This window comes from Cyprinus carpio, chromosome A6 (genome assembly GCF_018340385.1).
Source record: "Cyprinus carpio isolate SPL01 chromosome A6, ASM1834038v1, whole genome shotgun sequence".
In the NCBI taxonomy this organism is placed as follows: domain Eukaryota; kingdom Metazoa; phylum Chordata; class Actinopteri; order Cypriniformes; family Cyprinidae; genus Cyprinus; species Cyprinus carpio.
Window position 1 is genome coordinate 25164975 of NC_056577.1, and position 27629 is coordinate 25192603.

Genomic DNA, 27629 nt, shown 5'->3' on the forward strand with positions numbered 1-27629 from the left:
TTGTACCTCTTAAGAACTGATCATAGCCCACTTCAAAACCCTTGAGATTGATTTGTTCACATAGGATACAGCACTTCCTCTTCTAAATGGAAGTTTACATCATTCATTGAACCACACATGTGCTGTTCTCTTTGAACTATAAGCATTTAGGTGATTCTGAATATGCATGAATATGAGATCTTCATAATGTAGATATGGTTTAAGATAACAGTACAACACACCTTTGCCTGCTGTTTTCTCACTTTTTTATGAGTTTGTTTCTGAGAATCCTGATTGTGACTGCACTAATTTTGTTTGCAACTTGGGTTCTTTAGAGTCTGCTTTTGGGTTCAGTGGTGATTTTTAAGCAAGTCATTCATGCACAAGTGCTGTTTTATAACATTCAGCATAATTTAATGGTGAAAGGTGGGGGAAGCAATGAATTGAATCTGTTTAATTGCCCTCGAATGGCTTTTAAAAGCTAAAGACTTTTGATTAGAATAAGGCTTTTGTTCAAGCTTATTTCAGATAACCAAGTCATTTGAAACTTAGGTTACAGGCTAAGCTGTAAATGTAGGGCAGATTAAGTGTTTGGTTTATGAATTATGCAATTTCCTAATGCAAGATTTGTTTTTTAAAATGGTCATACTGCTGGCTCTTGGTTTACTAACCTTGGTTTTAAGTGAGGGTGTGATTGTGTAAATGTTGGTATCAGTTGTCTGTGTGTGTGTGTGTGAACGGAGTGTTTAGGTTTGTGTTTTGTGGGTTTACTTACGTCTGTCTACACATGCTGGTCTCTTGCATGCGTTTGTTTGTCTGTCTGTGTTTTGCTGGAGAATGCTGTGTTTTTGTTCTTTGCAGCAATGGTATACAGCCACTATGAATCTGCTGGCGACCTGGCTGACTGAGCGCATGGACCAACAGCTTCATGTCTATCAACTCAAAATCCTCATCAGGATTGTAAAGGTATTTCTTTTTATAACTTAAATGGAAGTATTTATACTCTGAAGCGAGAGTGGTATGGTTCTAGTCAAGGTAAATCCACACATCTAATTCTAGATTTCAGTTTATGACTCAGGGCTTGCTTGGTGATGGACAAAATTGGTGCCATACTGAGTTTTTAAATTTATCATTATAGTATTATTGGTCTATTGGATAATTGCTGTATTATATTAGATATTAAATTATGCATGGTCATTTCCTTTATTCTTACATGTCGATTACCTTTTCTGCTATGTAACACTTGCTTAGAATTAAGCTTAATAGTAACAATTAACAAGGACACCTTAAAATAAGGTGTTACCATATTTTTTAAATAATTTAATAACTTTTTCATACTGAACATTATAATGTTGTGCTTGCTAAATTCACTTGAAACATTTAAACTGAGATTTCACTGGTGGCCAAATTTTGCAATAATTAAGATTTTTTTATGTTTTTGAAATAAGTCTCTTATGCTAACTGTTTTCTATTTGAATATACAGGTCCTTCTCAAAAAATTAGCATATTGTGAAAAAGTTCATTATTTTCCATAATGTAATGATAAAAATTAAACTTTCATATATTTTAGATTCATTGCACACCAACTGAAATATTTCAGGTCTTTTATTGTTTTAATACTGATGATTTTGGCATACAGCTCATGAAAACCCAAAATTCCTATCTCAAAATAATTAGCATATTTCATCCAACCAATAAAAGAAAAGTGTTTTTAATACAAAAAAGTCAACCTTCAAATAATTATGTTCAGTTATGCACTCAATACTTGGTCGGGAGTCCTTTTGCAGAAATGACTGCTTCAATGCGGCGTGGCATGGAGGCAATAAGCCTGTGGCACTGCTGAGGTGTTATGGAGGCCCAGGATGCTTCGATAGCGGCCTTAAGCTCATCCAGAGTGTTGGGTCTTGCGTCTCTCAACTTTCTCTTCACAATATCCCACAGATTCTCTATGGGGTTCAGGTCAGGAGAGTTGGCAGGCCAATTGAGCACAGTAATACCATGGTCAGTAAACCTTTTACCAGTGGTTTTGGCACTGTGAGCAGGTGCCAGGTCGTGCTGAAAAACGAAATCTTCATCTCCATAAAGCTTTTCAGCAGATGGAAGCATGAAGTGCTCCAAAATCTCCTGATAGCTAGCTGCATTGACCCTGCCCTTGATAAAACACAGTGGACCAACACCAGCAGCTGACATGGCACCCCAGACCATCACTGACTGTGGGTACTTGAAACTGGACTTCAGGCATTTTGGCATTTCCTTCTCCCCAGTCTTCCTCCAGACTCTGGGACCTTGATTTCCGAATAACATGCAAAATTTGCTTTCATCCGAAAAAAGAACTTTGGACCACTGAGCAACAGTCCAGTGCTGCTTCTCTGTAGCCCAGGTCAGGCGCTTCTGCCGCTGTTTCTGGTTCAAAAGCACACGCCTGTGCACGGTGGCTCTGGATGTTTCTACTCCAGACTCAGTCCACTGCTTCCGCAGGTCCCCCAAGGTCTGGAATCGGTCGTTCTCCACAATCTTCCTCAGGGTCCGGTCACCTCTTCTCGTTGTGCAGCGTTTTTTGCCACACTTTTTCCTTCCCACAGACTTCCCACTGAGGTGCCTTGATACAGCACTCTGGGAAACAGCCTATTCGTTCAGAAATTTCTTTCTGTGTCTTACCCTCTCGCTTGAGGGTGTCAATGATGGCCTTCTGGACAGCAGTCAGGTCGGCAGTCTTACCCATGATTGCGGTTTTGAGTAATGAACCAGGCTGGGTAGTTTTTAAAAGCCTCAGGAATCTTTTGCAGGTGTTTAGAGTTAATTAGTTGATTCAGATGATGAGGTTAATAGCTCGTTTAGAGAACCTTTTCATGATATGCTAATTTTTTTGAGATAGGAATTTTGGGTTTTCATGAGCTGTATGCCAAAAATCATCAGTATTAAAACAATAAAAGACCTGAAATATTTCAGTTGGTGTGCAATGAATCTAAAATATATGAAAGTTTAATTTTTATCATTACATTATGGAAAATAATGAACTTTTTCACAATATGCTAATTTTTTGAGAAGGACCTGTATATTCTGAAATGTAATTATTCCTATGATAGCAAAGCAGCCATTAATATGCTGATTTGGTGCTCAAGAAACTTTTCTTAATTTCTTTATTTTTTATTTCTTATTTTCATTTAATCACTTAAACATTTCTTATCAATGTTGAAAACAGTTTTTGCTGCTTTATTATATATAATATTTTTTATTAAAAAACTGCATTAAATTGATCAAAAGTGACAGTAAAGACATTTATAATGTTTTTATTTTTATATAAATTCTGTTCAGTGAACTTTCTATTCATTAAAGAATCCTAAAACAAATGTATCAACCACAAAAAAAAAAATATTAAACAGCAAAAACTGTTCAACATTAATAATTATAAAAAACATTATGAATAATTGAGCACCAGATCAGCATATTTAAACAATTTCTGAGGATTATGTAACATTAAAGAATGGAGTAATGGCTGCTGAAATTTCAGCTTTGCCATCACAAGAATAAATTACACTTTAAAATACATTCAAATAAAATAGTTATTTGAAATTGTGATAATATTTCACAATATTACTGTTTTTACTTTAATCAAATAAATGCAGCCTTGGTGAGCATAAGAGACACCTCTCAAAAACATTTGAAAATCATAATTATTCCAAACTTTTGGCTGCCAGTGTAATTAATTTAGATGATATAGGTTAGTATTGAGTTTTAATATCAGCTATTTATCCGTATTGTCCAGAATTTTCATAGCTTGCATCCCTAGTCTTGCTATTCTTTCTGGCCTTGTTTAACATACGGGTATTTAGCTTTAATATTCAGGGGCAAATAAGTCTTATACTACATATAATGCTTGCTGATATTTCCCATTCTTGTAGAAGAAATATCGAGATTTTAGGCTGCAAGGCGTTCTTGACTCTACATTGAACAGCAAGGCGTACGATACGGTACGGAACCGGCTGATCCTGGAGGAAGCCACTGCCTCTGTCAGAGAGGGGGGCATGCAGGGCATCTCGATGAAGGACAGCGATGAGGAAGATGAGGAGGATGATTAGAGCATCGATCCATCCGGTGCCAACCACCACCCTGAACCTGACCCGTCTATCCAACTCTACTCTACCCTACCCCAACACTTTAAACTTAGCCTGATGATGTAAGATGCATGTAACAACTCTGATTACCCAGTTAGCCACTCTAGGATCTCCCCCCATCAGCTCGAATTGCCCACAAACTAAGCTAAAAAACAATACAAATCAAAGAATTGTACTGAAGCATAATAAGAACATTGCAAAGACCATGATTTGCAATTTTAGCTGTGTCATAACATAAGAACAGCAAACTAGCACCAATTTTTCCAACTCATTTATTTGAGGAATTTGTTTCTATGTGTTCTTAAGCAATATGGAGTACCATTTGTTTGATAATGTCGAGTGAGATTATTAGGTGTGTCCCTGTCCAATGCGATAACATATATGGCGCTTCTTTGACGTACTCTTACATACATTAATGGTACATTGTTGTGAAGATGAGGGTATGGACCCTTTTCTTTGTCTTGTCTGTTTTTAAAGTGGATGCCAACTGCTTCAAAACTAAAAAGGAACCTCTGTATTTAAGTTCAAAACTGTTCAACGTAAATGTCTTCTGTGTCTGCACATTTTCATTGTACTTTTCTCCTTTGTGTCGAGGCTCTGTGGCCCTGTGTTGCAAATATCCAACTAGGCGTTGTCTCACAGGCATCTTAAAATGAAAATGAATTGGTATTCTAGAAATGCAATATTGCCATACCTCCATTTTGATATCTCATTTGAGACGTCTTATAATTAGATGTCAGAAATTACAATAAAACGGCTATATTTTTGGTTCAGTTTCAAATTTGCAGAGGATCAATCTCTCTGTTTCTCTTTTTTAAGTTTGTATGTCCAAATGAAAAGCATTCTCTTTATGTTAGTAGATGTCGAAACTGCTATGTGCCATTTTTGGGGTCTCACTATTGTTTCTGTATATATGATGCTGTACATTGCATTCTGAGCCATTGCTGCATGCCTGTGGGATCCACCTTCTCCAAAAGCTTTTTTTTTGTTTTTGTGTCAATTAGCTGGTGGATTCATTCTTGCGTTTGCCTTATCAAAGCCAACAGTTGTAATATGCAAGAGCTGTGGCTTCTCAATAAAGATAACATGATGTACTAATATAGGCTACCTGTAGATTTTGTTTATTTGTCTTTATTCAGAATGTGGAATCAGTGACACGCATCATTAGGAAATTAGGAAATAAAAAAATAAAAATATATTAGTATCATTGGAGCTACACAATTATAGACCTTTCGTAGTGGACTTTTATTTTGACGTATTTCAGCTTGACGGTTAACCTAGCTGGCTTCACGTTCGCGCAGCTAAAATAACTTCATATAACATAATAAAAAGCACAACCGTCTTTTCATTTATCTAATTTCGCTAAATTAAAATGTCTTTCCCACCTGGATCCATAATTGCGTCGGACTGGCACCGATGTCCAGACAGCAGAGAGTTTTTCAGCAGAATACTGCATAATAAGAAACGGAGAAAGTTTGGTAAGGATGGTCACCATGGATACAGCAGTTAGGCATCACTTGTTTATTATCGTAGGCCAGTATTTGTTCATTTTGGAAAATAACAGCAAAATAAGTATTTGCTATAGCTAACATATAAAATGCAACATTTCGTGATTTTTATATACTAAGGGCTCTTAGAAGCACCAATGATGCCTCCTCATATGAATGTGGACATGGTTTGCTACAAGGTCTTCATCTCAGGTAAACCTGGAGTCGGGGAAAGCGCTCTTGGTGCCCGTCTCGCTGGCCTCGAACTCCCCAAAATGCACTATGAGACCACAGGTGAACAAACCACACATTTAACATGTATTAAGTTTTTTATTGTAAAAAAATATTTTTATAGTACTTTTAATAAATACGTTTAAAAACCAGTTCAACTCACGTTGTGTGAGATGAAGACTCCAGTCATATCTGCGACCTATAAAAAATAAGCGATTTTCTATTCAACCCCGTTCATGGCGGTCTTGAGATCACTTCCCTTACGAAAAATAAGTTTATTCAAGTGTGCTATTAGTATACTTCTTTTAAACTAAAAAATAGGAAAGTATGCTTTTAGTTTACTTTTTATGTACTTCTCAGAAATGGGATTTATTTACTCCTCAGAAATATATTTAAAATGACATTTAAGTGTACTTGGCTTATACTTACAAAAAGTCTAAATATATTTTAACTATACTTGTGCTCCTAGAATCCGTTTTTCATTGTTATACGGTAGAGGGCGCTAGTACGCATCTTTTGTACAGAATTTCAAAGAAAACACAAGTGAAGAAGAAAAAGAAACAACACTTACACATGTAATCTAACACGATCATCTGACATGAAACAGCATCAAAACTGTAACGTTATGGAATAAAATGTCAACCGATGAAGAGGTAATAATTACAGTCAAGCTTTGTGGTGTTGATCGACTCCATCTACGTTTTGATTATCATTCTGAATCCAATTTATAGTCTTTTTTCAGCTTTTTGTTCAAAATGTTATTTTTTTATTTTTTTATGGAACTTACCCACATTAAAGTGTTTAAAAAAAGAATGCATGAAGCTAGAATAAAATGTTTTTAAAAGCAGATACCATGTGCTTTCTTTGTATGTTTTGTATGTTCAGATATCCATATAACAAAATTTATACAAATTAAAACCTAAATAGGGACATAGTAGTATACTTAAAGTATTATGTAAAGTTCACTTAAAGAAAAGTATACTTAAAAATATACTTGAACTTTACTTAAGTATACTTAATAAAATAAACTTGAAGTATACTACTTTTTGTTGACCAGCAACATAACACGTTTATTATAATACACATTTAATTGCAGAATAAATTAATAATAGACGATGACAGATATATTGCTAACATGTTACTTGACTGTAAACAGTGGCATTTATAACAGCTTTGAACAACAACTCCAAGGGAGGGGATAAAGTTCACCAAAAAATGACATCTTTTACTCACCGTCATGTGTTTCCAAACCTGTGTGAGTTTCTTTCTTCTGTGGAACATAAAATCAGATATTCTGAAGAATATTGGTAACCAACAGTTGCTGTTCCCCATTTACTTCCATAGTATGGACCAAAAGTACTACTGAAGTCAGTGGGGACTAGCAACTCTTTGGTTACCATCATTCTTTAAAATATCTTCTTTTGTCCTTTCTTTTCTTCCACAGAATAAAGAAACTCATACAGGTTTGAAACAACTTGAGGGTGAGTAAATGATGACAAAGCTTTAAATTTTGGGTGAACTGTCCCTTTAATCCACAAATTCTGCATAATTTTATGGTATGATATGATGTTTAAAATATGACGTCATTCTTCTCTCTTCAGTCCTGTAAGGAACAGGTGGATGCAGTCCTTTTCCTGTTCTCCTTCACTGATCGTGGCTCCTTTGATGATCTTTCAAATCAGATATCACGGATCACAGAATCTTCAGATCGAGTGGTTAAACTGGTCGTTGGCACCAAGCATCCTTCACCAGTTAACAACATTTAGTTCACATTTATATTCAAGTTTATATTGTGTTTATAGGGTATTAAGCATCCCTTAAATTTATAGTGTTTTTTTGATTTGATAACTGAAATTTAGAATGATACAGTTTTTGTTTTATCCAGCTGTATTTACTATTTACTATTATGCAGGGTTGTTACAGTTAATTTAAAAAAAAATGTTACTTGGAATAAAATAAACAATACCTGAAATAAAATATCAAAACCTTAAACTTATTTTACTTAGTTTAACTTGATATACTAAAATAGCTTAAACATTAAAACTGAAATAAAAAAATATTGAAATTATATAGATATATTTTAAAACAAAAAATAAAATTGACAAAATCACAACAAAATCATGTGGGAAATGAAAATGGAAAATATAAAAATAAAAACATTCAAAATGTTACTAAAAACTAGAATAGTATTTGAATGATTCTAAAATAACACTGATTAAAAGCATAATGTTGTGTTGTCATGTGACATTTATGGCCCTTAACAGTGCAGATTTGACTTATTTATGCACACAGACGTGACAGAGAGTGACGTAACACATTTTCAAGAAGTGTGTGGTCTTCCGATCTTCCGAGTGGGAGGTGATGTGAGTGAAGTAGCACCCCTCCTAAATGCCCTTGCAGAAAACCTGTGGCACCAGGACTGTATGGCTGCTTCATCTGTGTTCATCTCCACACAGGCTGCTCTCAGAGAAACAGACTCAGAGATCATTGTATAGCTTGTACGTGTTTTGTGGGTCAATCTAACATGGATTGGTCAATAAAATTCATAGATGGAATATGCTGCTATGGAAACACTCTGAATACCACTTACTTGAAGTATTTTTCAGTTTCTAAATGCAGATAATTTTATTAGTCATTTCAGTCAGTGACAAATATCTGAGTCAAGAAATGGTGAACAAAAATATAAAAATGTCATGAAATGAGTTTGCTTGTACTTTGAAGACAGTTGCAACAAAAACATTTTTATATGCATATACTCATGAACCTCATTTATTTCGAAGTCAAAAACCTTATTAACATGCAAATACAAATTGTAACATTTGTTTTTGTTTAATAATCCAAAGGATGACATTTAGAGTACAATAATGAGAAAACAGATTGTTTCCAAAATGCTCATACATACATACATTAGGTTTTCACTTCTTAGATTGAATCTATGATTGCAGACCCTTTTACTGTTAGTTTTTGGGCTTTTATACTCAACAAGCCACCTTTCTCTAGAGAAGATGTGACCGACATTGGATCCACATCAGCAGGGAACTGGCACTTCTGACAAACAGTGTCCACAATTGTGCCATCTGATGCCAGCTGACTCATCAGTGAGGGAAAATGGAAAATAAATGAAATTAAAAAAGACAGAATATATTAAGAAGTTGTGTAAAAACACAAACAAAACCCAATCTGATATTAAATGCTCTTCATTTTTAAATGAAAAAATCAGTGAAGGACATTTGAGAGAATTAAAGCTTGCTAATAAAATTGCTATTATAATTTATTTCGCTTACCTTTTCTGCACATACTTGGATTGAATTATTGGTGGAGGTTACAGTGACTTCTTCTGGTGCAAACTCACTTACATTCACTGTGAATACATACATATCTCCAACAGTGCAGATTTCCCCCTTTGAAAAACAGATGTCGGTAAATTCAAGTTCATATTATCATATGTTCATTGAAGAAGTCTACACAGTACAGAACTCACCTTTGAATCACTGCTTGCCATTGTAGATTTGTTTGGTTAGAAAGGAAACAAAGATAAGTGCATGTAATCCAGCTCTTAAATTCACTGAAAAATAATTTGTCTGCTTTGTATTTGGTAAACTTTTGATGCTCAGTTTCTCGGTGTAATTGTCTAGAACAGTGCAGTGCTTACTTTTATACCACTGGCTGGTTTTGGGTGAGGCTAGTATGATGTCCATGTGCAGAATGTATCATATAGGAGAGAGAATAGATTCATCTTGTAGTATGATAATAACATCCTCTTTCTGTTCCACCCTGCATTTATTTAAACAAACAAACAAAAAAGTAAAAAAAAAAAAAAAAAAAAAGGACAAATATTATGATGGAAAACTAAATGTACTATTGATTGATTACAAATGTGACAGTTGATCACGTCTGAAAATATGAAACTCAACCTAGCAACAAATACAGATAAACACAACAGCAGCTAGAGTGCAGATGTGAAATTCCAGATCCTCGTTACAGCTGTCAAATCAAAACTAAATAACCGGACGTTCACATTATTTTTACGTGTACGTCATGGAAGGTTAATGTTAAGTGTGTACAATAAATCAGACCCCTAAATAACATCAAAATCTTCCTCTGGCTTCGACTCTCAGGTCAAGTTGACATGGGACTTTTATTCTGAAACGTCCGCAGGTGTGGTGGCCATTTCGCTTACCGCCTTACTACCTCCAGCTTCATCTCGGCTTCGAAATCCGGTTCATTGACGAATTTTGTCGGCGGGCTTTTTTAACGTGACAAAAATGTATATCTAAAACTGTTTTCACTTTTAAAAAAATTGTTACGAAACACTCGCAACACACAAAACTGATCAACCAGATCCCGATCTACTCGTTGTTTTTAACTAGACGACCCCCAGCGCCTGGCCAGGCAGAAAGGCCACAATGAAGCTCACAGACAATGTGCTGCGGAGTTTCAGGGTTGCGAAGGTTTTCCGAGAGAATTCGGACAAAATCAACTGCTTTGACTTCAGTTCGAACGGCGAAACTGTAATATCGAGTAGCGATGACGACTCGATTGTCTTGTACGACTGCCAGGAGGGAAAGTAAGTCGCTTATAAAATACTCAATGTGATTTTTCCTACAACAGGCTGGTGTTCCCCGTTGATTTGATCTTAACGGGCTTTTAAAGTATTGATCTTGGTTACATGAGCATTCCTGTGTGGAATTTGAAAGATTAAGATCGAATGTTCATAGAGAGTATTCATGTTAATGTACAGTAGCAATGTCCGATTCGTCTGAGTCTATTTAGTGTCGTTTTAGCGTCTTAATGTTTAATGAGCTGAATCATGGCGGTAACTAAATAACTGTAGCACATTAATTTTTAATAAACACCGCTCTTAATAACTGGTATGGCTTTATTGTAACATACTACGTTCGGTTGTCAAGGACCACGAAATTATGTAAACGAACCACCGGATCTTTGAAACAAATATTTCAAAGGAACCGATTCGCGGAAATGAGTCGAATGTACAGTGCTAACCGTTAGCATCCACGCCTCCTTCCGAGCCCGCCTTGTGACTGTAGTGTAAACTCTAGGATTTAGTGTTTCACGATAAAGACACACACATAATTGCATGTATATAATTAAGCAATCAGATTAACTTCTTTATTTCCTCTTCTGTCCTTTATATCAGACCCAAACGGACGCTTTACAGTAAGAAGTATGGTGTGGATCTCATCAGATACACCCATGCCGCCAACACTGTTGTCTACAGCTCCAACAAGATTGATGGTAGGACTCCTTATAAAGTCTCAGTATGATATTAAGTTGTTTCAGTTCCTATGCCGTTCATTTATGTCATGCCCTCCTGGGACCCAGGCTTAGACTTTTGTCATTTGTAGAGGACATTATATTTTAATGAATTTCTCTGAGACCATACATGCTACATTCAGGGCTTTTTAGAGATATCAAATGTTTGGAGGTTTTGATCATAAACACTCTGTCTCCTTGGTCTTTAAACATCAGTGTTATTGACAATGATCAAATTTAGCACTCTTAGGAAAATATGTTTTGTAATTGTCATTTAAATGTGTCTGAATTTTCAAATTGTTTGTCGAAAATAAACATCTCAGAAAAATGTTACAGAGTTTCAAATTGGAATATGACTTTGTTACGAAACAGTGCATAATTTTCATACATGTCTTCTGTAGAGGACAAACATCATGTTAATTAGGCATTTTGGGGACACAAATCAAGTAAATGGGGAAAGAAATGATAGATCATGTATTCCTTTGAAATATGAGATATTCTTATGAAAATGTTGCCAAGTTATTACTCCCATTATAACATTTCTTTTTTCGTTATGGTTTGACCCAGAACACAGTAATATGCAAATGAGATGCAATTAATAGATACATTGTATAGAATGGAAACCAATTTATGCACATATTGCATAAAGTAGATATATATATATAGATAGATAGATATCTATCTATCTATCTATATATATATCTATATATATATATATATATATATATATAGATTGATTGATTGATTGATTGATTGATTGATAGATATTATTATTATTATGGTGTTTATTTATATTTATTTGTTTATTTTTATGTTTAAGTGATTTGCTCAAAGCTTTACTGCTGAGGTGTGTGTCTACCTGTGCCTGCTCTGGGTTGAGGTAGTTGTTTGTACAGTTTTTAGGGTCTGTTATTCTGCCCTGTTAAGGAGTTAACTGTACAGACTACTGCCTTGCCCAGGGTTGAGCCTGTTCATCTGACACCGTATACAGTATATTTTATCAATTCAATTGTAAAATCTTCCTTAGACATGATATTAATATTTTCTTCTCACTGCCAATGTGGTACTACAGACACTATTCGATACCTGTCCCTACATGACAATAAGTACATTCGCTACTTTCCTGGACACAATAAGAGGTGAGGGTTTGTGACATTAAATATATTGTTGTTGTTGTTTATTGGCATTTGAGTTATAGTGCTTGTTTTTGTGTATTTTATCCTGTTTCAGGGTTGTTGCTTTGTCTATGTCTCCTGTTGACGACACATTCATTTCTGGCTCCCTTGATAAAACTATTCGCCTGTGGGACCTTCGCTCACCTAACTGTCAAGTAAGCAGTATTTTTTATTTTGGATCCGTGTGTGTTTTTGTTGTAAGTCTAAACTAGATTGTAATCTTGGCTGTGTTCGCAGGGCCTCATGCACCTGCAAGGGAAGCCTGTGTGCTCATTTGATCCGGAGGGGTTGATTTTTGCTGCGGGAGTGAATTCTGAGATGGTCAAGCTTTACGACCTACGCTCCTTTGATAAGGTAATTGTATAAAACTGCATCTTAGAAGCAGTAGTGGTATTTTTCTTTCAGATGATAAAAATGAATAAATTTGTATCACACCTCCTGCTTCAGGGTCCGTTTGCCACTTTTAAACTACAATATGAGCGAACCTGTGAGTGGACGGGTCTCAAGTTCAGCAATGACGGAAAGCTCATTCTGGTCTCCACCAATGGAGGAACACTCAGAGTGCTGGACGCTTTCAAAGGAGCCGTGCTCCACTCATTTGGAGTGAGAAAATAGTGTCTTTTTGAATAGGTTTTGTCAAAGTTAGTGTTTAAGATGGTGTCTCATGGAGTTTCTTTCTTCCTCACTGCAGGGCTATAACAACAGTAAAGGTGTCATTCTGGAGGCCTCTTTCACACCAGACTCTCAGTTCGTCATGATCGGTAAGTCTTCACCAATGGACTCAGAAAGGACTAGAAATTAGTTTACAGAAAGTGATGCCTGTCACCTCAACATTTTGATTTTCAGGATCAGAAGATGGAAAGATCCATGTGTGGAATGCTGAGAGTGGAATGAAAGTAGCACTTCTTGATGGGAAGCACACTGGTCCAGTCACCTGTCTACAATTTAACCCCAAATTCATGACCTTTGCCAGTGCCTGTTCTAACATGGTAAGACTTAACCATAAGCCGATCTGATACTTTTGTTACATTTTTCTCCATATGGTATGCATACACTCAAAACGCCCTCCCAACACTAATCACTGGTGAAACACCTACTATCGTTGCATTTTTGCAGTTTGGATTTTTTGTTTGGATTTATGGAAATTCGCTTAACAGTTACTCAAACTCATCTTCATCTTGGATGACCTGAGTGTTTCTTCATCAAAACAGATTTGGAGAAATTTAACATCATTGCTCACCAGTGGATCTTCTGCAGTGAATGGGTGCCGTCAGAATGAGAGTTCAAACAGCTGATAAAAACATCACAATAATCCAAAAGTAATCTACTCGACTCCAGTCCATTGACTCCAAGTCCATCATGTCTTGTAAAGTGAAAATCTGCATGATTGTAAGAAACAAGTCCATCAAGGCATTTTAGCTTTAAACTGTCACTTCCAGCCAAAATACATGTCCATAATCCATAATAATGCTTCCTCCAGTGTTAAAAGTAAATCCCTTTTGTCTTTTCACATCACAGTCCACTGAAATATTTGCACCCATTCACTTTAATAATAACAATTCTATTAATACTTTTATTATATCATATTGTATTCTATTCTATTATATATTATTAATTAATATCATGATTATTAATGCTGCTTTTCATTTTTACAGGACAGAATGTATTATTACAATGTAAGATATATCTTTTAATGTGATTAAAATAAATAAATAATAATAATAGTAAGTGTGGGGGGCGTGGTCAGATTTTCCCACTTTGTCTCTAGCTGATCACGTGCCTGCTGCAGAGGATCCAATGGTGAGCAAATGATGTAATGATAAATTTCTCCAAATCAGAAGATTTGTTCAGAAGAAGAAACAAACTCATCTACATCTTGGATGGCTAAAAGTCTCATTTTTGGTTGAACTATTTCTTTATCATTAAAGGAGGAATAGGGGCTTGGAATATTCAAAAACAGGGCCATACTCCCCTGCATGTCTGATTATGGCTGTATAAATACTGCAGTAGTCACTGTGCACCAGCTGACAACCACTTAAAATGTATGCTAAAATCTCACTTTCACAGGCATTCTGGTTACCCACAATTGATGACTGATGGGCCGCTGTCAGAGGTCAGCCTCTGTGATGTGTTCTTCCAGCAGGTGGCATCATTCACCTCTCTCTTGGAGTTTCAACCACAGAGTTGCTCACTGTAGGACTTTTGAACTGTAAATAGATTGGCCTTGATGCCAAATTGTATTTCTTTGTTCATTTTATATCTGTATCATTAAAACTTTTTTGTAAAACGTTGTAAAGTAATCTGTTCACATTTTCTGTTTTGTTTATGAGGTTGTAGCAAAGTGCTTGATCAAACTGGCTTGTTTAGGAGAAGTAAAACATTTCTGCAGATCTGATCTTAGCTAATCAAACTATAGCAGAACTCAGCACCTGTAGATTTGGCATCTTGTGAATGAAGAAATGTCAGTGGAACATTTTTTTTAATTAAATATGCAACTGTCCAAAGATATGGTTTTGAAGCCTTTCAGACATGCTCATAGCTGATGTGTGTAATTCTATCTGAGTGCAAATTGCTTTTATGCCATTATTTTACTGGGTTTTGTTTTCTTGTTTTTATGTATTTTTCTTTTGCAATACTGGCATTCTTTTGAGTCGCTTATAAAAACAAATCTCATAACAATATACAATGACCACCCCTCTCTCAAGTTTCACTTTATTTTGTTCTAGTTACTTTGCACTTATTGAGGGAACAATTGTGTTTATGCTAGTTTTTAGGGGAAAATGGGGAGAATGTTAATCTGAATATTGTGCCATTGTAGCTAATTTCACTTTAATTAATTACGTCTTTCAAGAGGTTACATACAAATCTGTGTTTTCATTTGTTTTCTCATGTTAGTTGTCAGAAGGTTTATTGACTAACATGGTCACATTCATGTCCCAGAGGTTAAATTAATTAGGTTCCAGCTTTTTTCTTTTTTTGAAAGTCAGTTTATATGCAATACTTCATAATATAATTTGTGTATAAAAAAAAAAGTTTACAAAAGGATCAGCTGTGTCAGTGCACACTTGATGTGTGTAAAAAAAAAAAGGTATACGCTGGCTATATATTATTTGTTAACTTTGTGTGTGTGTTTGTCATTTCCAATCAAACTGTAATTTAGCAGAATTTTCCAAAAAGTGGAAAAATTATTTAATTTGTGTGTATTTAGGAAGTATAGCCTACTATTAATTTAGCTTTGCAAGACGAGCAGGCGGCTGAAGTGTGATCTAAATTCTGTTGCTTTTATATGAAAAATAAATATGTTGAACAAGACATCTAAAATACCGTTTAGTTAATTTTTCCAGCAAATATGTGTTGACTATCCATTTTAGTTTAGCCTGCGTTAGGGTGACCATTTTTGGAGACAGTCCCGTTTTTTTGGGTCTGGACCCCGACTGAAACATTAGCTGTCCACGAAAATGGCCCCCGTTTTGCAGCACGTTCAAAACAGCCGTCAAATACATTGCAAAGAAGTGGGATCACAAGTGATTATTTAATTTTTTTATTATTTTTATTAAATCTACTAAGTGGGTGAATGTAAGATCCAATATAATATTAAAATAATTAAAAACAATTCCACTTGCAATAATTACATTTACAGGAAACAAATACTTTGTGCTTAAAATGTGGCTAAAATGCAAAATATTAAAGGATAGACATTTCCAAGAAAATAGTCATTTCCAAATGCACAAACAAAAAATAACATAAAAAAAATTAAGGCCTGATTGCTGTAGGCTATACCGTACAATCAAAATGAAAATGATAAATACAATTAGAAAATGTTAAAAACATTTGAGAAATTTTTAATCATAGGTTCTAATATCTAGGCTAATATTTATTTTGTTTCATTTACATTTAAGCAGTTAGCAGACGCTTTCTTTTTGAAATGTGTTTTTGTAAAGTCATTATTACATCATAATCATAATAATCAAGCTAAACATCATAATAATGAGTCTATAATAATAGTAGGCCTATAAGGAACATAGGCCTACAAAAATAAGTTGTATTGTTTTTATTTATAACAGAATCAAGCTGTTGATTACCACAGAAAATAATTTTGCCTCATTGAGAAATTAGAGCTTTACTTGTACTGAACCTGGAACGCTATTTATGAAAATATTAGAAACAACAAACATCTCCATGAATGAATGAGTGAAATCGTTATGCTGTAAAATTACTGACTAATAACAGCAAAGTACCTCATTTAGTGATGCAGTTCCTCCCTTACCCAAAAGAGGGAGTATGAGTTTTGAGTCTACTTGTGATTTAGGGTTATGTATTGAATCCCAAATAAAATCCTTACAAATCTGTATCAAAAGATTTAAACAACTGGCCCCGGGGCCATGCTGGGGGATGGTCAGGCTGTTACCCGAGGCCAGACAGTGTGCCTGCTAAATTTGGGGCAAGAGGGATCGGGTTCGTTCAGCACACATGATCCTGTCCTAGTTACAGGAGCCTTCTCTCACACATTTGCTGCTCTCACATGCCCTCTCGCTTGGATAGCACACAGTCTCTCAAACACCAAACTCTCACTTCATACTGCTGCCTTTATATAATTTCTTATATAACACACAGCTCTGTCACTGACCGTTGATTGAAGATCATTTGTAAAAAAGAAGATCGTCCAGGTGACCTGACCTGTGCGTCCAACTTCATCCAGCTTCAGAAGGTCCCTTGGCGGGTAGGAAGGCACTACACTGACCCGCCATGTTTCTGGTTCTGGTGGTTACAGAGGAGCTGAGGGAGTTTCTGGCCCGGGCACGGAGTGGAGCCGGCCGCCTCATCCAGGTGTTAATCAGAGACGGTGAGTGAGCAGCAGGGGGTCTGAGGAGTTCACTCAGTTCACAGAAAATTTTGTGAATCAAAAAAGGTAAGGTATCAATGTTAGTATCTTGTGAACGAAAAATGCTAGTGCACATGTTAACCAGTTAACCAAGTGCACTTCAAGACTAAAATGAAACATCTGTTCTACCCTGCTTGTAGATCAACTGTCCGTTAATCTAAATCATCCTAATCCTAATGAAGGCTAGAAAACATCAGTGTGTTTAATGGGATAAAACTTTCCAATAGTATTATGACTCTTTCAGTATGTCACCTTAATCATGTACCATGTTAATTAGGGTGTCAAATGGCAATTCAGTGATTCTGAACAATTACCAAGTTCATGTAACTTGGTATTTATATAGGACTCCAAGGTTAACTTAAATTAATACTAAAGGATATATGTGTAAAAAAAAAAAAAACATAGTATGGCCATGGAACCCTAACTAAAAAACATGTTTGAACCATGGTACTTTTTGGTACCCTTTTATTAGTTGAAGATCAATGTTCTATCAATTAATAGGCTTGATTTTCACTTCCTAAATGGTTAAGATGTTTAATGTGTAAAACTGCATAAATATGTAACATAATATTTTCCCTGATGTGAGATTCAACTACAATCTGTGCTTGAGTAACAGCTAAGATGTTAAAACAGAAAGACACTTGACCAAAAATATATATATATATATATATATATATATATATATATATATATTTTTTTTTTTTTTTTTTTTTTTTTTTAAATGTGAGGTTAATTAAAATTAACTGAAATATGACTTAATGTACTGTTAATTTATACTATGATTGGCTATAGTGTCACATTATTCACTGACACTTATTGATTAAGCTAATTATCACAATATCTAATTTTGCAGTTTTATTTTTATATAAATTTTTATATTTAATTTATTGTTTGTTCTAGGTGGATTTTTTTTATTTGTTGTTTTATCATCTAGGTGTCACCTGACATGAGGAAATAGTAACAAAACACATTTCACAATGTATTTTGATTCTGCCTTCACATGCTGCTGTGGGTCAGATGACACTTCATTTGGCGTAGAAACTGAATGGTTCTTGAGGGATGAACTGTGCAGAGGCCAAAGGAATGATGGACTGTTCTGTGTTGCAATAAAAGTGCATGTGTGCAAGCGTGCATTTGCGTACGAGGCCGAGTGTCAGGTACTGTTGAAATGTTAGCTCACTATCAGATGACAAGATCCAGTTGCTGGGAAGGAAAGGGCAAAACACTATCAAATATGAGTGAAGTCACTCTGTCATTACCTAACCTGACTTCATGATGTGTGCATGTATTCCACATGGCTCCAGTCAGATTAAACACTATCAAATGTGTTTTTAAGTATTTGACCTTCCAAAAGTTGGGGTCAATAAAATGATTTTTTATTGAAAGAAATTAATACTTTTTTTCCAGCAAGGATGCATAAAATTGATTAAAAATGACAGCTAAGACATTTATAATGTTAGAAAAGATTTCAATTTAAATGAATCCTGTTATTTATTTATCAAAGATTTCTGAAAAATAAAAAAATTTCCAAAAAATTTTTAAATAGCACAATTGTTTTCATAATTGATAATAATAATAATAATAATAATAAATGTTTAGCACCAAATCAGAGTATTAGAATGCTTTCTGAAGTATCTTGTGACAATGAAGACAGGAGTAATGGCTGCTGAAAATTTGAAAAGATGCATACTTTGCCATCACAGGAATAAATTACATATTAAAAATATACTCAAATAGAAAAGTTATTTTAAATTGTAATAATATTTCACAACATTACTATTTTTACTGTATATAGCCTTGGTAGTCTTTTCTTTCAAAAACTTAAAAAAATCGTAAGGACCCCAAACTTTAGAACATTATTGTGTACATTTCTAGAAGTAAATTAGTTGCCAATTTTACCTTCTAGTTTGCTTTAGCTTCAAACTACTAGTGATTAAATAAAATTGTTGCATATCACATGAAATGCAATTATGCTGGACAATTTTGTCCAGATCTACATCATATGAATTCCTGTCAGTTAGACTGTACAGACATTTTGGACAGCTCCAGCTGTTCTGACACCCAGTGGTGGCCTAATGCAGCCACAGATGGATAGTCTTCAGGCTGGTATATGGCTCTTCTCCTGTATGTTTGACGCCTAAGAAGACGTCTGGATCTGAATAGACTGGGTTTTTTGGGGGGTGCCTTTGAGTCTCACAGAGATGGTGTTTCAGGAAATATAAAACAGGTCAACACAGTTTGTATCCAGAGTCACATGTGTATCCATACCCTTATTGGTGGGTAGCACAGACCACATGGTCAGGAGCTAGTCTGTGCTCATGGTGATAGGAAAACGTCTGAGCTATAGTCTTATAGTGTGCCGACATATGGGGCAGACACTCAGTTATTTAGCCAGATTGTGTTTATGTGTGATATTCTTCACAATGAATGTATTTGTATGACAGAACTCACTGAAACAGAAGGATGGCAGATATTTGTTCGTTTTTTTCAAATTGGCACATATGTGTAAACAGCTTTCTATATGTGTGTTGTTAAGGGGTGAGTAAAAGGCTGATGGAAAGTATGTGTCTGTGCTGATAGCTGGAATGTGTACAACCTCAGAATAGCAGCTACTGCAAAAGACCATCAGGAAATCCACCTCCAAGGTCATTCGGACTGATAACGTGTATGTGGGAGGATGATGTTTGCACTAGATCTGGTTATTGATGTGCTATCTGTTTTTCACGGTGTGCTCATTAAAGGTTTATTTCAGTTAGGTGCAAAATCTTTCAATCACTCTGCACAACCTTTAGATGCCTTAATCCACAGGCCTTGACCATGATTGCGCTTGTTTATCTAGTTATAGAAGGACTGTTGTTTCATTCAGTCTTATACAGCAGTGCAACCAACAACTTTGTCCTTATTGAAAATCACTTTGAATCCCTTTTCAAAGACATGGAGTAAAAGACACTGATTGATTGTTTAAAGGACTGAATAAATGAAAAGAGCATGTTGTAGGGCCATTTAGATTTTTAACATTTTAATAGGGAACGCTTTATATAGATGCAGTGCAGAAGTTTTAATGAAAAATCTATAATAAATGGTCCTAAAATATACTTATTTTCTTTATGCAAAATGTAATTTCATATTTTTGTCTTTTTATATTTGGTATGAAATGTTTACATAACATTCACCCAAATAACAATAGATTTTTTTTTTTTTTTTTACTTTTTAAAATTCAAAATAAAAATATGCATATAATTAAAATTTGAATATTCTCAATGCTTTTAATTAAAATCAGCAGCAACTGTTAGATTAGCACTTTTAAGTCTTTGTGTACAAAGAAAAGATGAGGGCAGCAAGGAGGGAAGTGGGCAGATGCACTGCTAAGTAGATTATTGATGTGATAAGAGATGCATACTGAGAAGCATAGCTGTTAATCAGAGTGTTGATGCCTGAAAGCAGAGGGTGGGGCTCTGGAGGACGTGCACCAGCACAGCACACGGTTCACAAGGAATGATAAAGCGGTGGGAAGAAAGAGAACCCATTCAAAAAGATAAAGCCTTCCAGTGCTTCATTCCAGTGGTTACAGAGGGTGTACTGGTTTGCATGTTTCAATAAGCAAATGACATGCATTTGAGTGCGCGATGTGATCAGTGTGAAGTTTGTAAACTGAGACAATAATCCAAGGACATGAAGAACCAGTAGGATGAGGTGTGACATCTGTAACGTTAAAATGAAATATGCTGTGCTGTTTTCATGCGTTCTTGTATTGTTTAACTATCTGATGAGAATATACGGTTGAGAGAAAATTGAAAATGATAAAAGATCTAATCATTCATTAGGAATGATTCTTAATGGAGTATTGTTTGAAAACCTGTCTTACAAGTGTTACAGTGGCCTACATTATACAGTACAGTCATTGTACAGAGAATTTATATAAAAACATATTTATATAAATGTATAAATATGAACACTGCTTTTTATATGAGCACGAATTGCTTCTTAGAACTGTTTTGAGGAGCACTTTATGATGGCAGTTTAGGGTTTTTATAGTGAAATGCCCTTAAAACTTGCATCTGATTTTGTTCTCAATGGAACTCTAATGCTTTTGTAACTTTGTTGTGTCTTTAATACTTTTATGATATATTCACATGCATTGCAATGAAAATTGTGTTTAAAATACTATAATGCTATTTATGCAGTAGGAACTATTTTTTCACACCCTCCTTATTTCTATCACAAACGATTTGTGAGTCAATGCAGAGGTTCTCGGAGGAACTCAAAAGTTTTTCAAGAGAACAGAAACATGCTAAAATATAATTTCTCCTGCCATCTCAATTTTTTTCCCATCACCATGTCCCTTTAGTGCATTTTCACACAATGGCTTATGCATTTTTGCTTTTAATAATGGTGGACTTTCAGAGATGTGGCAAGTTGTTGGTCATAGTTTTATATACTACATTGTGAGTAATTTATGGTTGCATAATCTAAAATTGTTCTATAAGGTATTATATTATATTATATTATATTATATTATATTATATTATATTATATTATATTATATTATATTATATTATATTATATTATATTAGTCACATCAAAGTGACTGATTTTCCATTTATCAATTTTATTAAAAGCAAAGTGTGTTTGCATATGTAAGATACAATAAGTATGTTTCATTTCATTAAAGATGAGATGATTATCAGTTCATTACTGATCAGAATATATTGTGTTATCAGACATCTCTCAGTACTGGCTTGTTTAATATATAAATAACTGAAGGTTGAATTTATGTGTATTATTGTGTACGTGTCTCTAGGTGAACTAAGCAGCTTGTGCTATATTGGGTGTAAGATACAAGGTGTGTCATGCTCTTTTTATAGCAGGTTGTAGATAATGGAGAATATTCCACTTATTTGTTATCAGCAGTAGGCCATTACCCAAGCCTAGCCTTGTAAACACATTTAAATTGATCTACGTGATGCAATAAAAAAAATCTTTGGGATTGTTGTGTGCGATGTTGGTTGCACCAGGTTTGTAATGATAGAGCTTTTTTATGTGTGTTTCAGAGCAGCTGGTGCTGGGGGCATACAGAGAGCCACGTCAGAGCTGGGACAAAGACTATGACCACTTCCTGCTCCCCCTGCTAGACCCCAATGAGCCCTGCTACATTCTGTACCGGATGGACACCAAGAACGCTCAAGGCTATGAATGGCTCTTCATCTCCTGGTCACCTGACCAGTCTCCTGTAAGTTTTAACATCCAGACATGAGACATGATTCTAGATTTAGCTGGAATAGCTTATTCGGTTGTTCATATAAACATGCACTCCTAAGGTTCCAGATAAATAAAAAACAGATTTTACAACTTTTTTTGGTGAACCAAAGAATAAAAACTACTCAAAAACCTTTGTAATATTTAAATAGAATAATCTTATTTGCATGCTCATCGAAACATGATTCTTTGGATTTTAAGCAACCTCCTAGCAACCAATCAGAGCACACTAGCAACTGCATCTGTATGTATTAAAACACTCTGAACATCTTAGAAACTGCAATGCAATGCCATGGCAACCAGATTTTTTTTTTTTTTTTTTTTTTTTTTTTTAGAAAATGTAAAAAATTTAATTACATGTGATAATTGTGGTAAACCATGACACATCATTGTGGTTAGAGCTGTGAGAGTTTATTTTTTTACTGTTTATTTATTTAATAAACTCTGTGTTCCTGTGGCTTAGTGGTAGAGCATTGTGTTAGCGGCGCAAGAGGTTGTGGGTTTGATTCCCAGGGAACACATGTTAGATAAAAAATGTTAGCCTGAATGCACTGTAAGTCGCTTTGGATAAAAGCGTCTGCTAAATGCGTAAAGGTAAATAACTTGCCTTTTGCTACAGGTCCGGCAAAAGATGCTGTATGCTGCCACTCGGGCCACAGTTAAGAAAGAGTTTGGTGGTGGACATGTCAAAGATGAAATGTTCGGCACAGTTGAGGTACTAGCTTACACAGGAATGTCAAGACTGAAGACTATTTTCTGGTAGTAAAATTGGTCAGTTTTCTCTATACTCTTTAGATTAACAAAGGCAGCTTTATCTGTCATTTTAGATATTTTATTTAAATATTTACAGTTTTGCCTCTTTGAAGGACTAATGACGTTATAATGAGGGACGTGCTGATGAATTTGACAATAAGTCAAATACACTGATACTGGATTATTTACAGTTGAAAAAGTTTACAGAGTGACCCAGAGTGATCCTTAATTTAGAAGTTGGACTCTTGGGGCTTCTTGGAAGTGATTACCAGTCATGGTCATCTCAGTCAAGACTAAATATATACTGTACATACACATACAGTACTGAACAAACAACTTTGTAGTTTTATGGGAGGAAGTATATTTAGTTGAGAGTCTATATATATATATTTTTTTTTTACATATTGAAAGAACTAAGGTTGTCTGGGAAGTGGGAATAAATCTATAATTCATTAATTAATTTAAATGTAAAAGTTTGGCTGGTAAAAGTATGAATCACTTTGATGAAAACAAATATCAGAGAAATAAAAATCTAATTACTAAATTAATTTAATTAAATAAAAAATGGTTTTTATTTCTGATTACTTGAAATAATTGTTAAATTAACACCAAAGTGCACATAAAATAAAGTTTTTGTCTTTTTTCACCATCACCAGGAGGACGTTTGTCTTCAGGGGTACCTGCGACATGTGACTTCTTGTTCTGCACCAGCACCCCTTACAGCAGCCGAACAAGAGCTACAGCGAATCAAAATCACAGAGGTGAGAAAAGACTGCAGACATGCATATAAAATCATAATTATAATATACATCCATGAATTATTTTAGCTCTTTGTTTTAATATATTCTGTGTTCAATCTCTGTGGTTGCAGGGCAGAGTTAAACAGGTGAGAAAAATAAAAATAAGCTTTTAGAACCATTAAAATTATAATTATTATTTTTTTGGCATTACATTATTTTTCATGGCAATTAAACACACTTTATCATCAAACATTTTGTTACTGTAGGGCATGTGAATATTTTACTTTAGTTTTTTTCTCTTTTGTAACCCTCTGTTATGATTTTCAATAGTTTACACTAAAACATATATTTTTCAATCGGTATATATATATATATATATATATATATATATATATATATATATATATATATATATATATATATATACATATGTGTGTATATATATATATATATATATATATGTGTGTGTGTGTGTGTGTGTGTGTGCGTGTGTGTGTGTGTGTCTTTGCCTGTAGGTGAAAACTGAGATCACTGTGGACCCCAAGCATCAGACTCTACAGGGTCTTGCCTTCCCACTACAGGCTGAGGCCAAACGTGCTCTACAGCAGCTCGCAGAGAGACGCATCAACTACATTCAACTAGTAAGACACAGACACACACATTTATACTTCCAGTATGTTCTTACTAGAAACTACCTTACCAAACTGTTTGAAATGTTACATTTTTGTTTTCTATATATAGAAGCTAGATACAGAGAAGGAAAGAATTGATCTCGTGCACACCAGCCCGACAGAAATCCGTGATCTACCCTGCCGTATCCCCCTTGATACACCCAGATACCACTTCTTCCTCTACAAACATTCACATGAGGGAGACTACCTTGAGTCTGTGGGTTAGTCACTCCATTCCTTATACATATCTCATCTATTACAGTTATGTATTAAAGTTAAGCAAACTATTCATATCCTCCTCTATCACTCTCCAAAGTGTTCATATACTCCATGCCAGGATACAGCTGTAGCATCAAGGAAAGGATGCTGTATTCCAGCTGTAAGAGTCGACTTCTGGAAGAAGTCGAGAGGGACTTCTACCTAGAAGTGGCTAAAAAGGTAAAAACAAACTCTGTCACTCATTTTTCTTCCAGCATGAGAGTTACAAGCCCAGAACTTCATTTAAAGTTAGCATGAAATTAAACTCATCTATATTTACTCTAACCAAGCCAACCAAGATCTAGCTGAGTTTGATTCTTAATCTGAACAGATTTGGAGAAATTGAGCATTATATTACTTTCTCACCAATGGATCCTCTGCAGTGAGTGGGTGCCGTCAGCATGAGAGTTTTAAACATGATTAAAAACATCACAATAATCCACATGACTCCAGACTATCAGTTATGTCTTTTAAGGAATAAATTCATCAAGATGTTTTTAACTTCAAACCTTTGCTTTTGCCCAAAATAGTCTATAATCCATAATAGTTATTTTCTAGTAAAAAAATGTCCATGCCCTTTCTTTGTTCCTCAAATCAAAATCCACTAACTTGATCTGTACATATTTCGCTCCTGATCCAGCGAGGATAACACTGCAGAAAGCAAATAATGAATAAAGGACTCATATTTTCTCCAGAAGCAGCTGTTTGAAGATAAAGATGTCTTAATGATGGATGTGTTTATTATAAGCATGCAGCTTTTTACTTCACAGGACATTAATTGATGGACTGGGGTCTTGTGGACTATTGTGATGTTGTTATCAGCTGTTTCAGCTATCATTGTGACGGCACCCATTCACTGAAGAGGATTTTTATTGCATTAATTGTATGTATTTTTTTTCCACTCGATATGTGACCAAACTGACCTAAATGTTTTTAAATCTTTGTGTTTGTGAATGTGTCCATGTTAGTTGGAGATAGATAGTGGAGAGGAGCTGACAGAGGAGTATCTGTATGATGAGGTCCATCCTAAGCAGCATGCCCACAAGCAAGCATTCGCCAAACCTCGTGGCCCTGCTGGGAAGAGGGGAAACAAACGTATAATCAAGGGAGGAGGAGAGAACGGTGGCAACAGCTAGGAAGGACAGAAAGTGAGAGGAAGACAGAAATGAACTTCAGTTGTACCCTAAATGTTCTACAGCTCCCTTTTTATGCCTGTTTGCAGGGTCATTTTTTCATCCTGCAGAGAGTGTGAAGGAAAAATTGGAATCCTATGCTCAGTTGTTGTTAATTCAAAAACATTTTTTTGTTTTGATTTTACTTTCTTTGGCTTGTATTTCTTTTTACTCTGTGTTATTAGATGTTTATTCATTTGGTGTGTTAATATGCATATATTTAAAGGGGTCCTATTATGCTTTTTCACTTTTTCAACTTTAGTTAGTCTGTAATGTTGCTGTTTGAGCATAAAAAAGATCTGCAAAGTTACAAAGCTCAAAGTCCAATTCAAAAACAGATATTTTATTTAACAGAAATCACTTTAAAAATCTACAACGAATGACTCGTTTGGACTACAACGCCTATTTTCCGGGATTTGTGATATCACAAAGATCAACGAATGGGACGAGACCTGGTTGAGCTGCGCTAGAGAAGGCACAGAGTGTTATCACTATGTCGGAGACATGCTAGTGTTCCCAAGACAGACGAACTTAGAGTGATTACAATCATCCGGGTTTATATTGCCCTCAAATTGATTTGATTCTGACGCAATATTTACACTGAAGCTTGCAGGTGCCGAGTGGAGCCAATCACAAAACACACTGGCCCAGCTAACCAATCACAGCACAATTCGTATTTCATAAGGCGGGCCTTCATTTGATACAGGAACTATTCGAGCCGTTCATGCCAGACTGGGAAGAGAGGTGTTGTAATAAATGTAAAATATGTGAAAAATAATGTGTTTTTCGAACAACCTAGTATGAGAGCCTGTTCTAATACACCCCCAAAACAAAATCAAGATTTTGTAAAAGAGCATAATAGGACCCCTTTAAGAGAAAAACTCAGGAATTAATTTTATCTACATTTTCTGAGCAAATTTTGTTACATAATCTGACTCAAAACTCAATATAATTTTAAGCATATTAAAAGTGTTGATTGTGAAAGATGATAGATCGGTCATATTTATATGTGTTTTTAAAAGTAGAAAAGAAGTTTTGTCCAAGAAGCTTAAAAAAAAAAAAAAAAAAAAAAACTTAAGCAGTTACAAGTCCTACAGAACCTACAGCCATTTCATTAACAAAAGGTATACACACTAGAGCCAAATGTGACACGCAGACAGTAACGGATATGTAGCAAGAATCGGCTATGTTAAAATTTAGACATTTGGATTAATTAATATTGAATATTTTAAAACAATAACTTACTTTTTGTTTTATTGTTACAGTTTTTTTATATATAAACATGTCTCATAACATCATTCATTGACTGACATCATGGTCCCACAGTATTTACTGTCAAGCGCATAATGTATTTGTGTATAAGCTTCTGTTAGTAATCAGAACAATTCCAAATTAAACATTTTTGTATGACAAATATCAAAACTTTCCCAGCTTTAAGAATGAGTGTATAATTGAGTGATTAATTTGGCAACAAGTGAAATGTTCACCAGAAATAATGTAAAGTTGTATCCAAACAAAAACGTTGTACTTGATTTCATGTATTTTATTTATGATTACACTAGACTACAGTAACATGGATCATTTATATTTATTTATTTTTTCCTTTTTTTTTTTCTTTTTTGTTGGTCATTGATTA

At 34.9% G+C, this 27629-nt stretch overlaps 5 protein-coding genes across 22 annotated transcripts in view; 4 read left to right on the top strand and 1 right to left on the bottom strand.

Annotated features, from left to right (window-relative positions):
- LOC109091348 (calcium-dependent secretion activator 1-like) overlaps nucleotides 1-5192 on the top strand; it is a 73674-nt gene extending 68482 nt beyond the window's left edge. For all 13 annotated transcript variants that reach the window (XM_042758684.1, XM_042758686.1, XM_042758687.1 and 10 more), the window contains 2 exons: nucleotides 841-945; nucleotides 3882-5192. In XM_042758684.1, the coding sequence (XP_042614618.1) occupies nucleotides 841-945; nucleotides 3882-4058 (282 nt within the window). In that variant the 3' untranslated portion in view covers nucleotides 4059-5192. The remainder of the gene's footprint in view (nucleotides 1-840; nucleotides 946-3881) is intronic.
- Nucleotides 5193-5320: 128 nt separating this feature from the next.
- On the top strand, nucleotides 5321-7594 carry LOC109091349 (ciliogenesis and planar polarity effector 2-like). The gene is made up of 3 exons (XM_019105113.2): nucleotides 5321-5572; nucleotides 5723-5875; nucleotides 7414-7594. The coding sequence occupies exons 1-3, from the start codon at nucleotides 5467-5469 to the stop codon at nucleotides 7419-7421; spliced, it is 267 nt and encodes an 88-aa protein (XP_018960658.1). The 5' UTR covers nucleotides 5321-5466; the 3' UTR covers nucleotides 7422-7594.
- Nucleotides 7595-8471: 877 nt separating this feature from the next.
- Nucleotides 8472-10129, bottom strand: LOC122145344 (heat shock protein beta-7-like). Of its 3 annotated transcripts, none has more exons than XR_006160287.1 (5): nucleotides 9993-10129; nucleotides 9465-9586; nucleotides 9294-9303; nucleotides 9097-9213; nucleotides 8477-8899 (listed from the first exon to the last, which is right to left on the bottom strand). XR_006160287.1 is itself a non-coding variant. In XM_042758693.1 (3 exons), the coding sequence occupies exons 1-3, from the start codon at nucleotides 9312-9314 to the stop codon at nucleotides 8735-8737; spliced, it is 303 nt and encodes a 100-aa protein (XP_042614627.1). In that variant the 5' UTR covers nucleotides 9315-9427; the 3' UTR covers nucleotides 8472-8734. The 3 variants fall into 3 exon arrangements, 1 of the variants encoding a protein (XP_042614627.1); XR_006160286.1 differs by lacking the exon at nucleotides 9993-10129 and adding an exon at nucleotides 9727-9936; XM_042758693.1 differs by lacking the exons at nucleotides 9465-9586; nucleotides 9993-10129 and having other exon boundaries at nucleotides 8472-8899; nucleotides 9294-9427.
- On the top strand, nucleotides 9941-15034 carry LOC109091021 (WD repeat-containing protein 82). 2 transcript variants are annotated; one of them, XM_042758690.1, is made up of 10 exons: nucleotides 9941-10079; nucleotides 10183-10379; nucleotides 10971-11068; nucleotides 12159-12225; nucleotides 12317-12416; nucleotides 12499-12615; nucleotides 12709-12864; nucleotides 12953-13022; nucleotides 13108-13250; nucleotides 14329-15034. In XM_042758690.1, exons 2-10 carry the CDS (start codon nucleotides 10219-10221, stop codon nucleotides 14356-14358), a joined length of 942 nt encoding a protein of 313 aa, XP_042614624.1. In that variant the 5' UTR covers nucleotides 9941-10079; nucleotides 10183-10218; the 3' UTR covers nucleotides 14359-15034. The 2 variants fall into 2 exon arrangements, with proteins under 2 accessions (XP_042614624.1, XP_042614623.1); XM_042758689.1 differs by having other exon boundaries at nucleotides 10018-10379.
- A 1705-nt stretch (nucleotides 15035-16739) lies between these two features.
- LOC109091340 (twinfilin-2) lies at nucleotides 16740-26324 on the top strand. 3 transcript variants are annotated; one of them, XM_019105100.2, is made up of 9 exons: nucleotides 16741-17104; nucleotides 22195-22373; nucleotides 23019-23114; nucleotides 23809-23913; nucleotides 24024-24038; nucleotides 24408-24533; nucleotides 24634-24784; nucleotides 24880-25001; nucleotides 25790-26324. In XM_019105100.2, the coding sequence occupies exons 1-9, from the start codon at nucleotides 17008-17010 to the stop codon at nucleotides 25955-25957; spliced, it is 1059 nt and encodes a 352-aa protein (XP_018960645.1). In that variant the 5' UTR covers nucleotides 16741-17007; the 3' UTR covers nucleotides 25958-26324. The 3 variants fall into 3 exon arrangements, with proteins under 3 accessions (XP_018960646.1, XP_018960645.1, XP_042614622.1); XM_042758688.1 differs by having other exon boundaries at nucleotides 22200-22373; XM_019105101.2 differs by lacking the exon at nucleotides 24024-24038 and having other exon boundaries at nucleotides 16740-17104.
- The last annotated feature ends 1305 nt before the right edge of the window (nucleotides 26325-27629 follow it).

Excerpts from the sequence above, each read along its gene's own strand:
- LOC109091349 (XM_019105113.2), top strand. The coding sequence starts at position 5,467 with ATGTCTTTCCCACCTGGATCCATAATTGCGTCGGACTGGCACCGATGT. Across the intron at positions 5,573-5,722 it reads TAAGAAACGGAGAAAGTTTG|GGCTCTTAGAAGCACCAATG; the intron begins GTAAGGATGGTC and ends TTATATACTAAG.
- LOC122145344 (XM_042758693.1), bottom strand. The coding sequence starts at position 9,314 with ATGGCAAGCAGTGATTCAAAG. Across the intron at positions 9,214-9,293 it reads TGGCAAGCAGTGATTCAAAG|GGGGAAATCTGCACTGTTGG; the intron begins GTGAGTTCTGTA and ends TGTTTTTCAAAG. Across the intron at positions 8,900-9,096 it reads TCCAAGTATGTGCAGAAAAG|CTGGCATCAGATGGCACAAT; the intron begins GTAAGCGAAATA and ends CTGATGAGTCAG.
- LOC109091021 (XM_042758690.1), top strand. The coding sequence starts at position 10,219 with ATGAAGCTCACAGACAATGTGCTGCGGAGTTTCAGGGTTGCGAAGGTT. Across the intron at positions 12,417-12,498 it reads TTCGCTCACCTAACTGTCAA|GGCCTCATGCACCTGCAAGG; the intron begins GTAAGCAGTATT and ends CTGTGTTCGCAG. Across the intron at positions 12,616-12,708 it reads ACCTACGCTCCTTTGATAAG|GGTCCGTTTGCCACTTTTAA; the intron begins GTAATTGTATAA and ends CTCCTGCTTCAG.
- LOC109091340 (XM_019105100.2), top strand. The coding sequence starts at position 17,008 with ATGTTTCTGGTTCTGGTGGTTACAGAGGAGCTGAGGGAGTTTCTGGCC. Across the intron at positions 17,105-22,194 it reads CCAGGTGTTAATCAGAGACG|AGCAGCTGGTGCTGGGGGCA; the intron begins GTGAGTGAGCAG and ends TGTGTGTTTCAG. Across the intron at positions 24,534-24,633 it reads GCATCAACTACATTCAACTA|AAGCTAGATACAGAGAAGGA; the intron begins GTAAGACACAGA and ends TTCTATATATAG.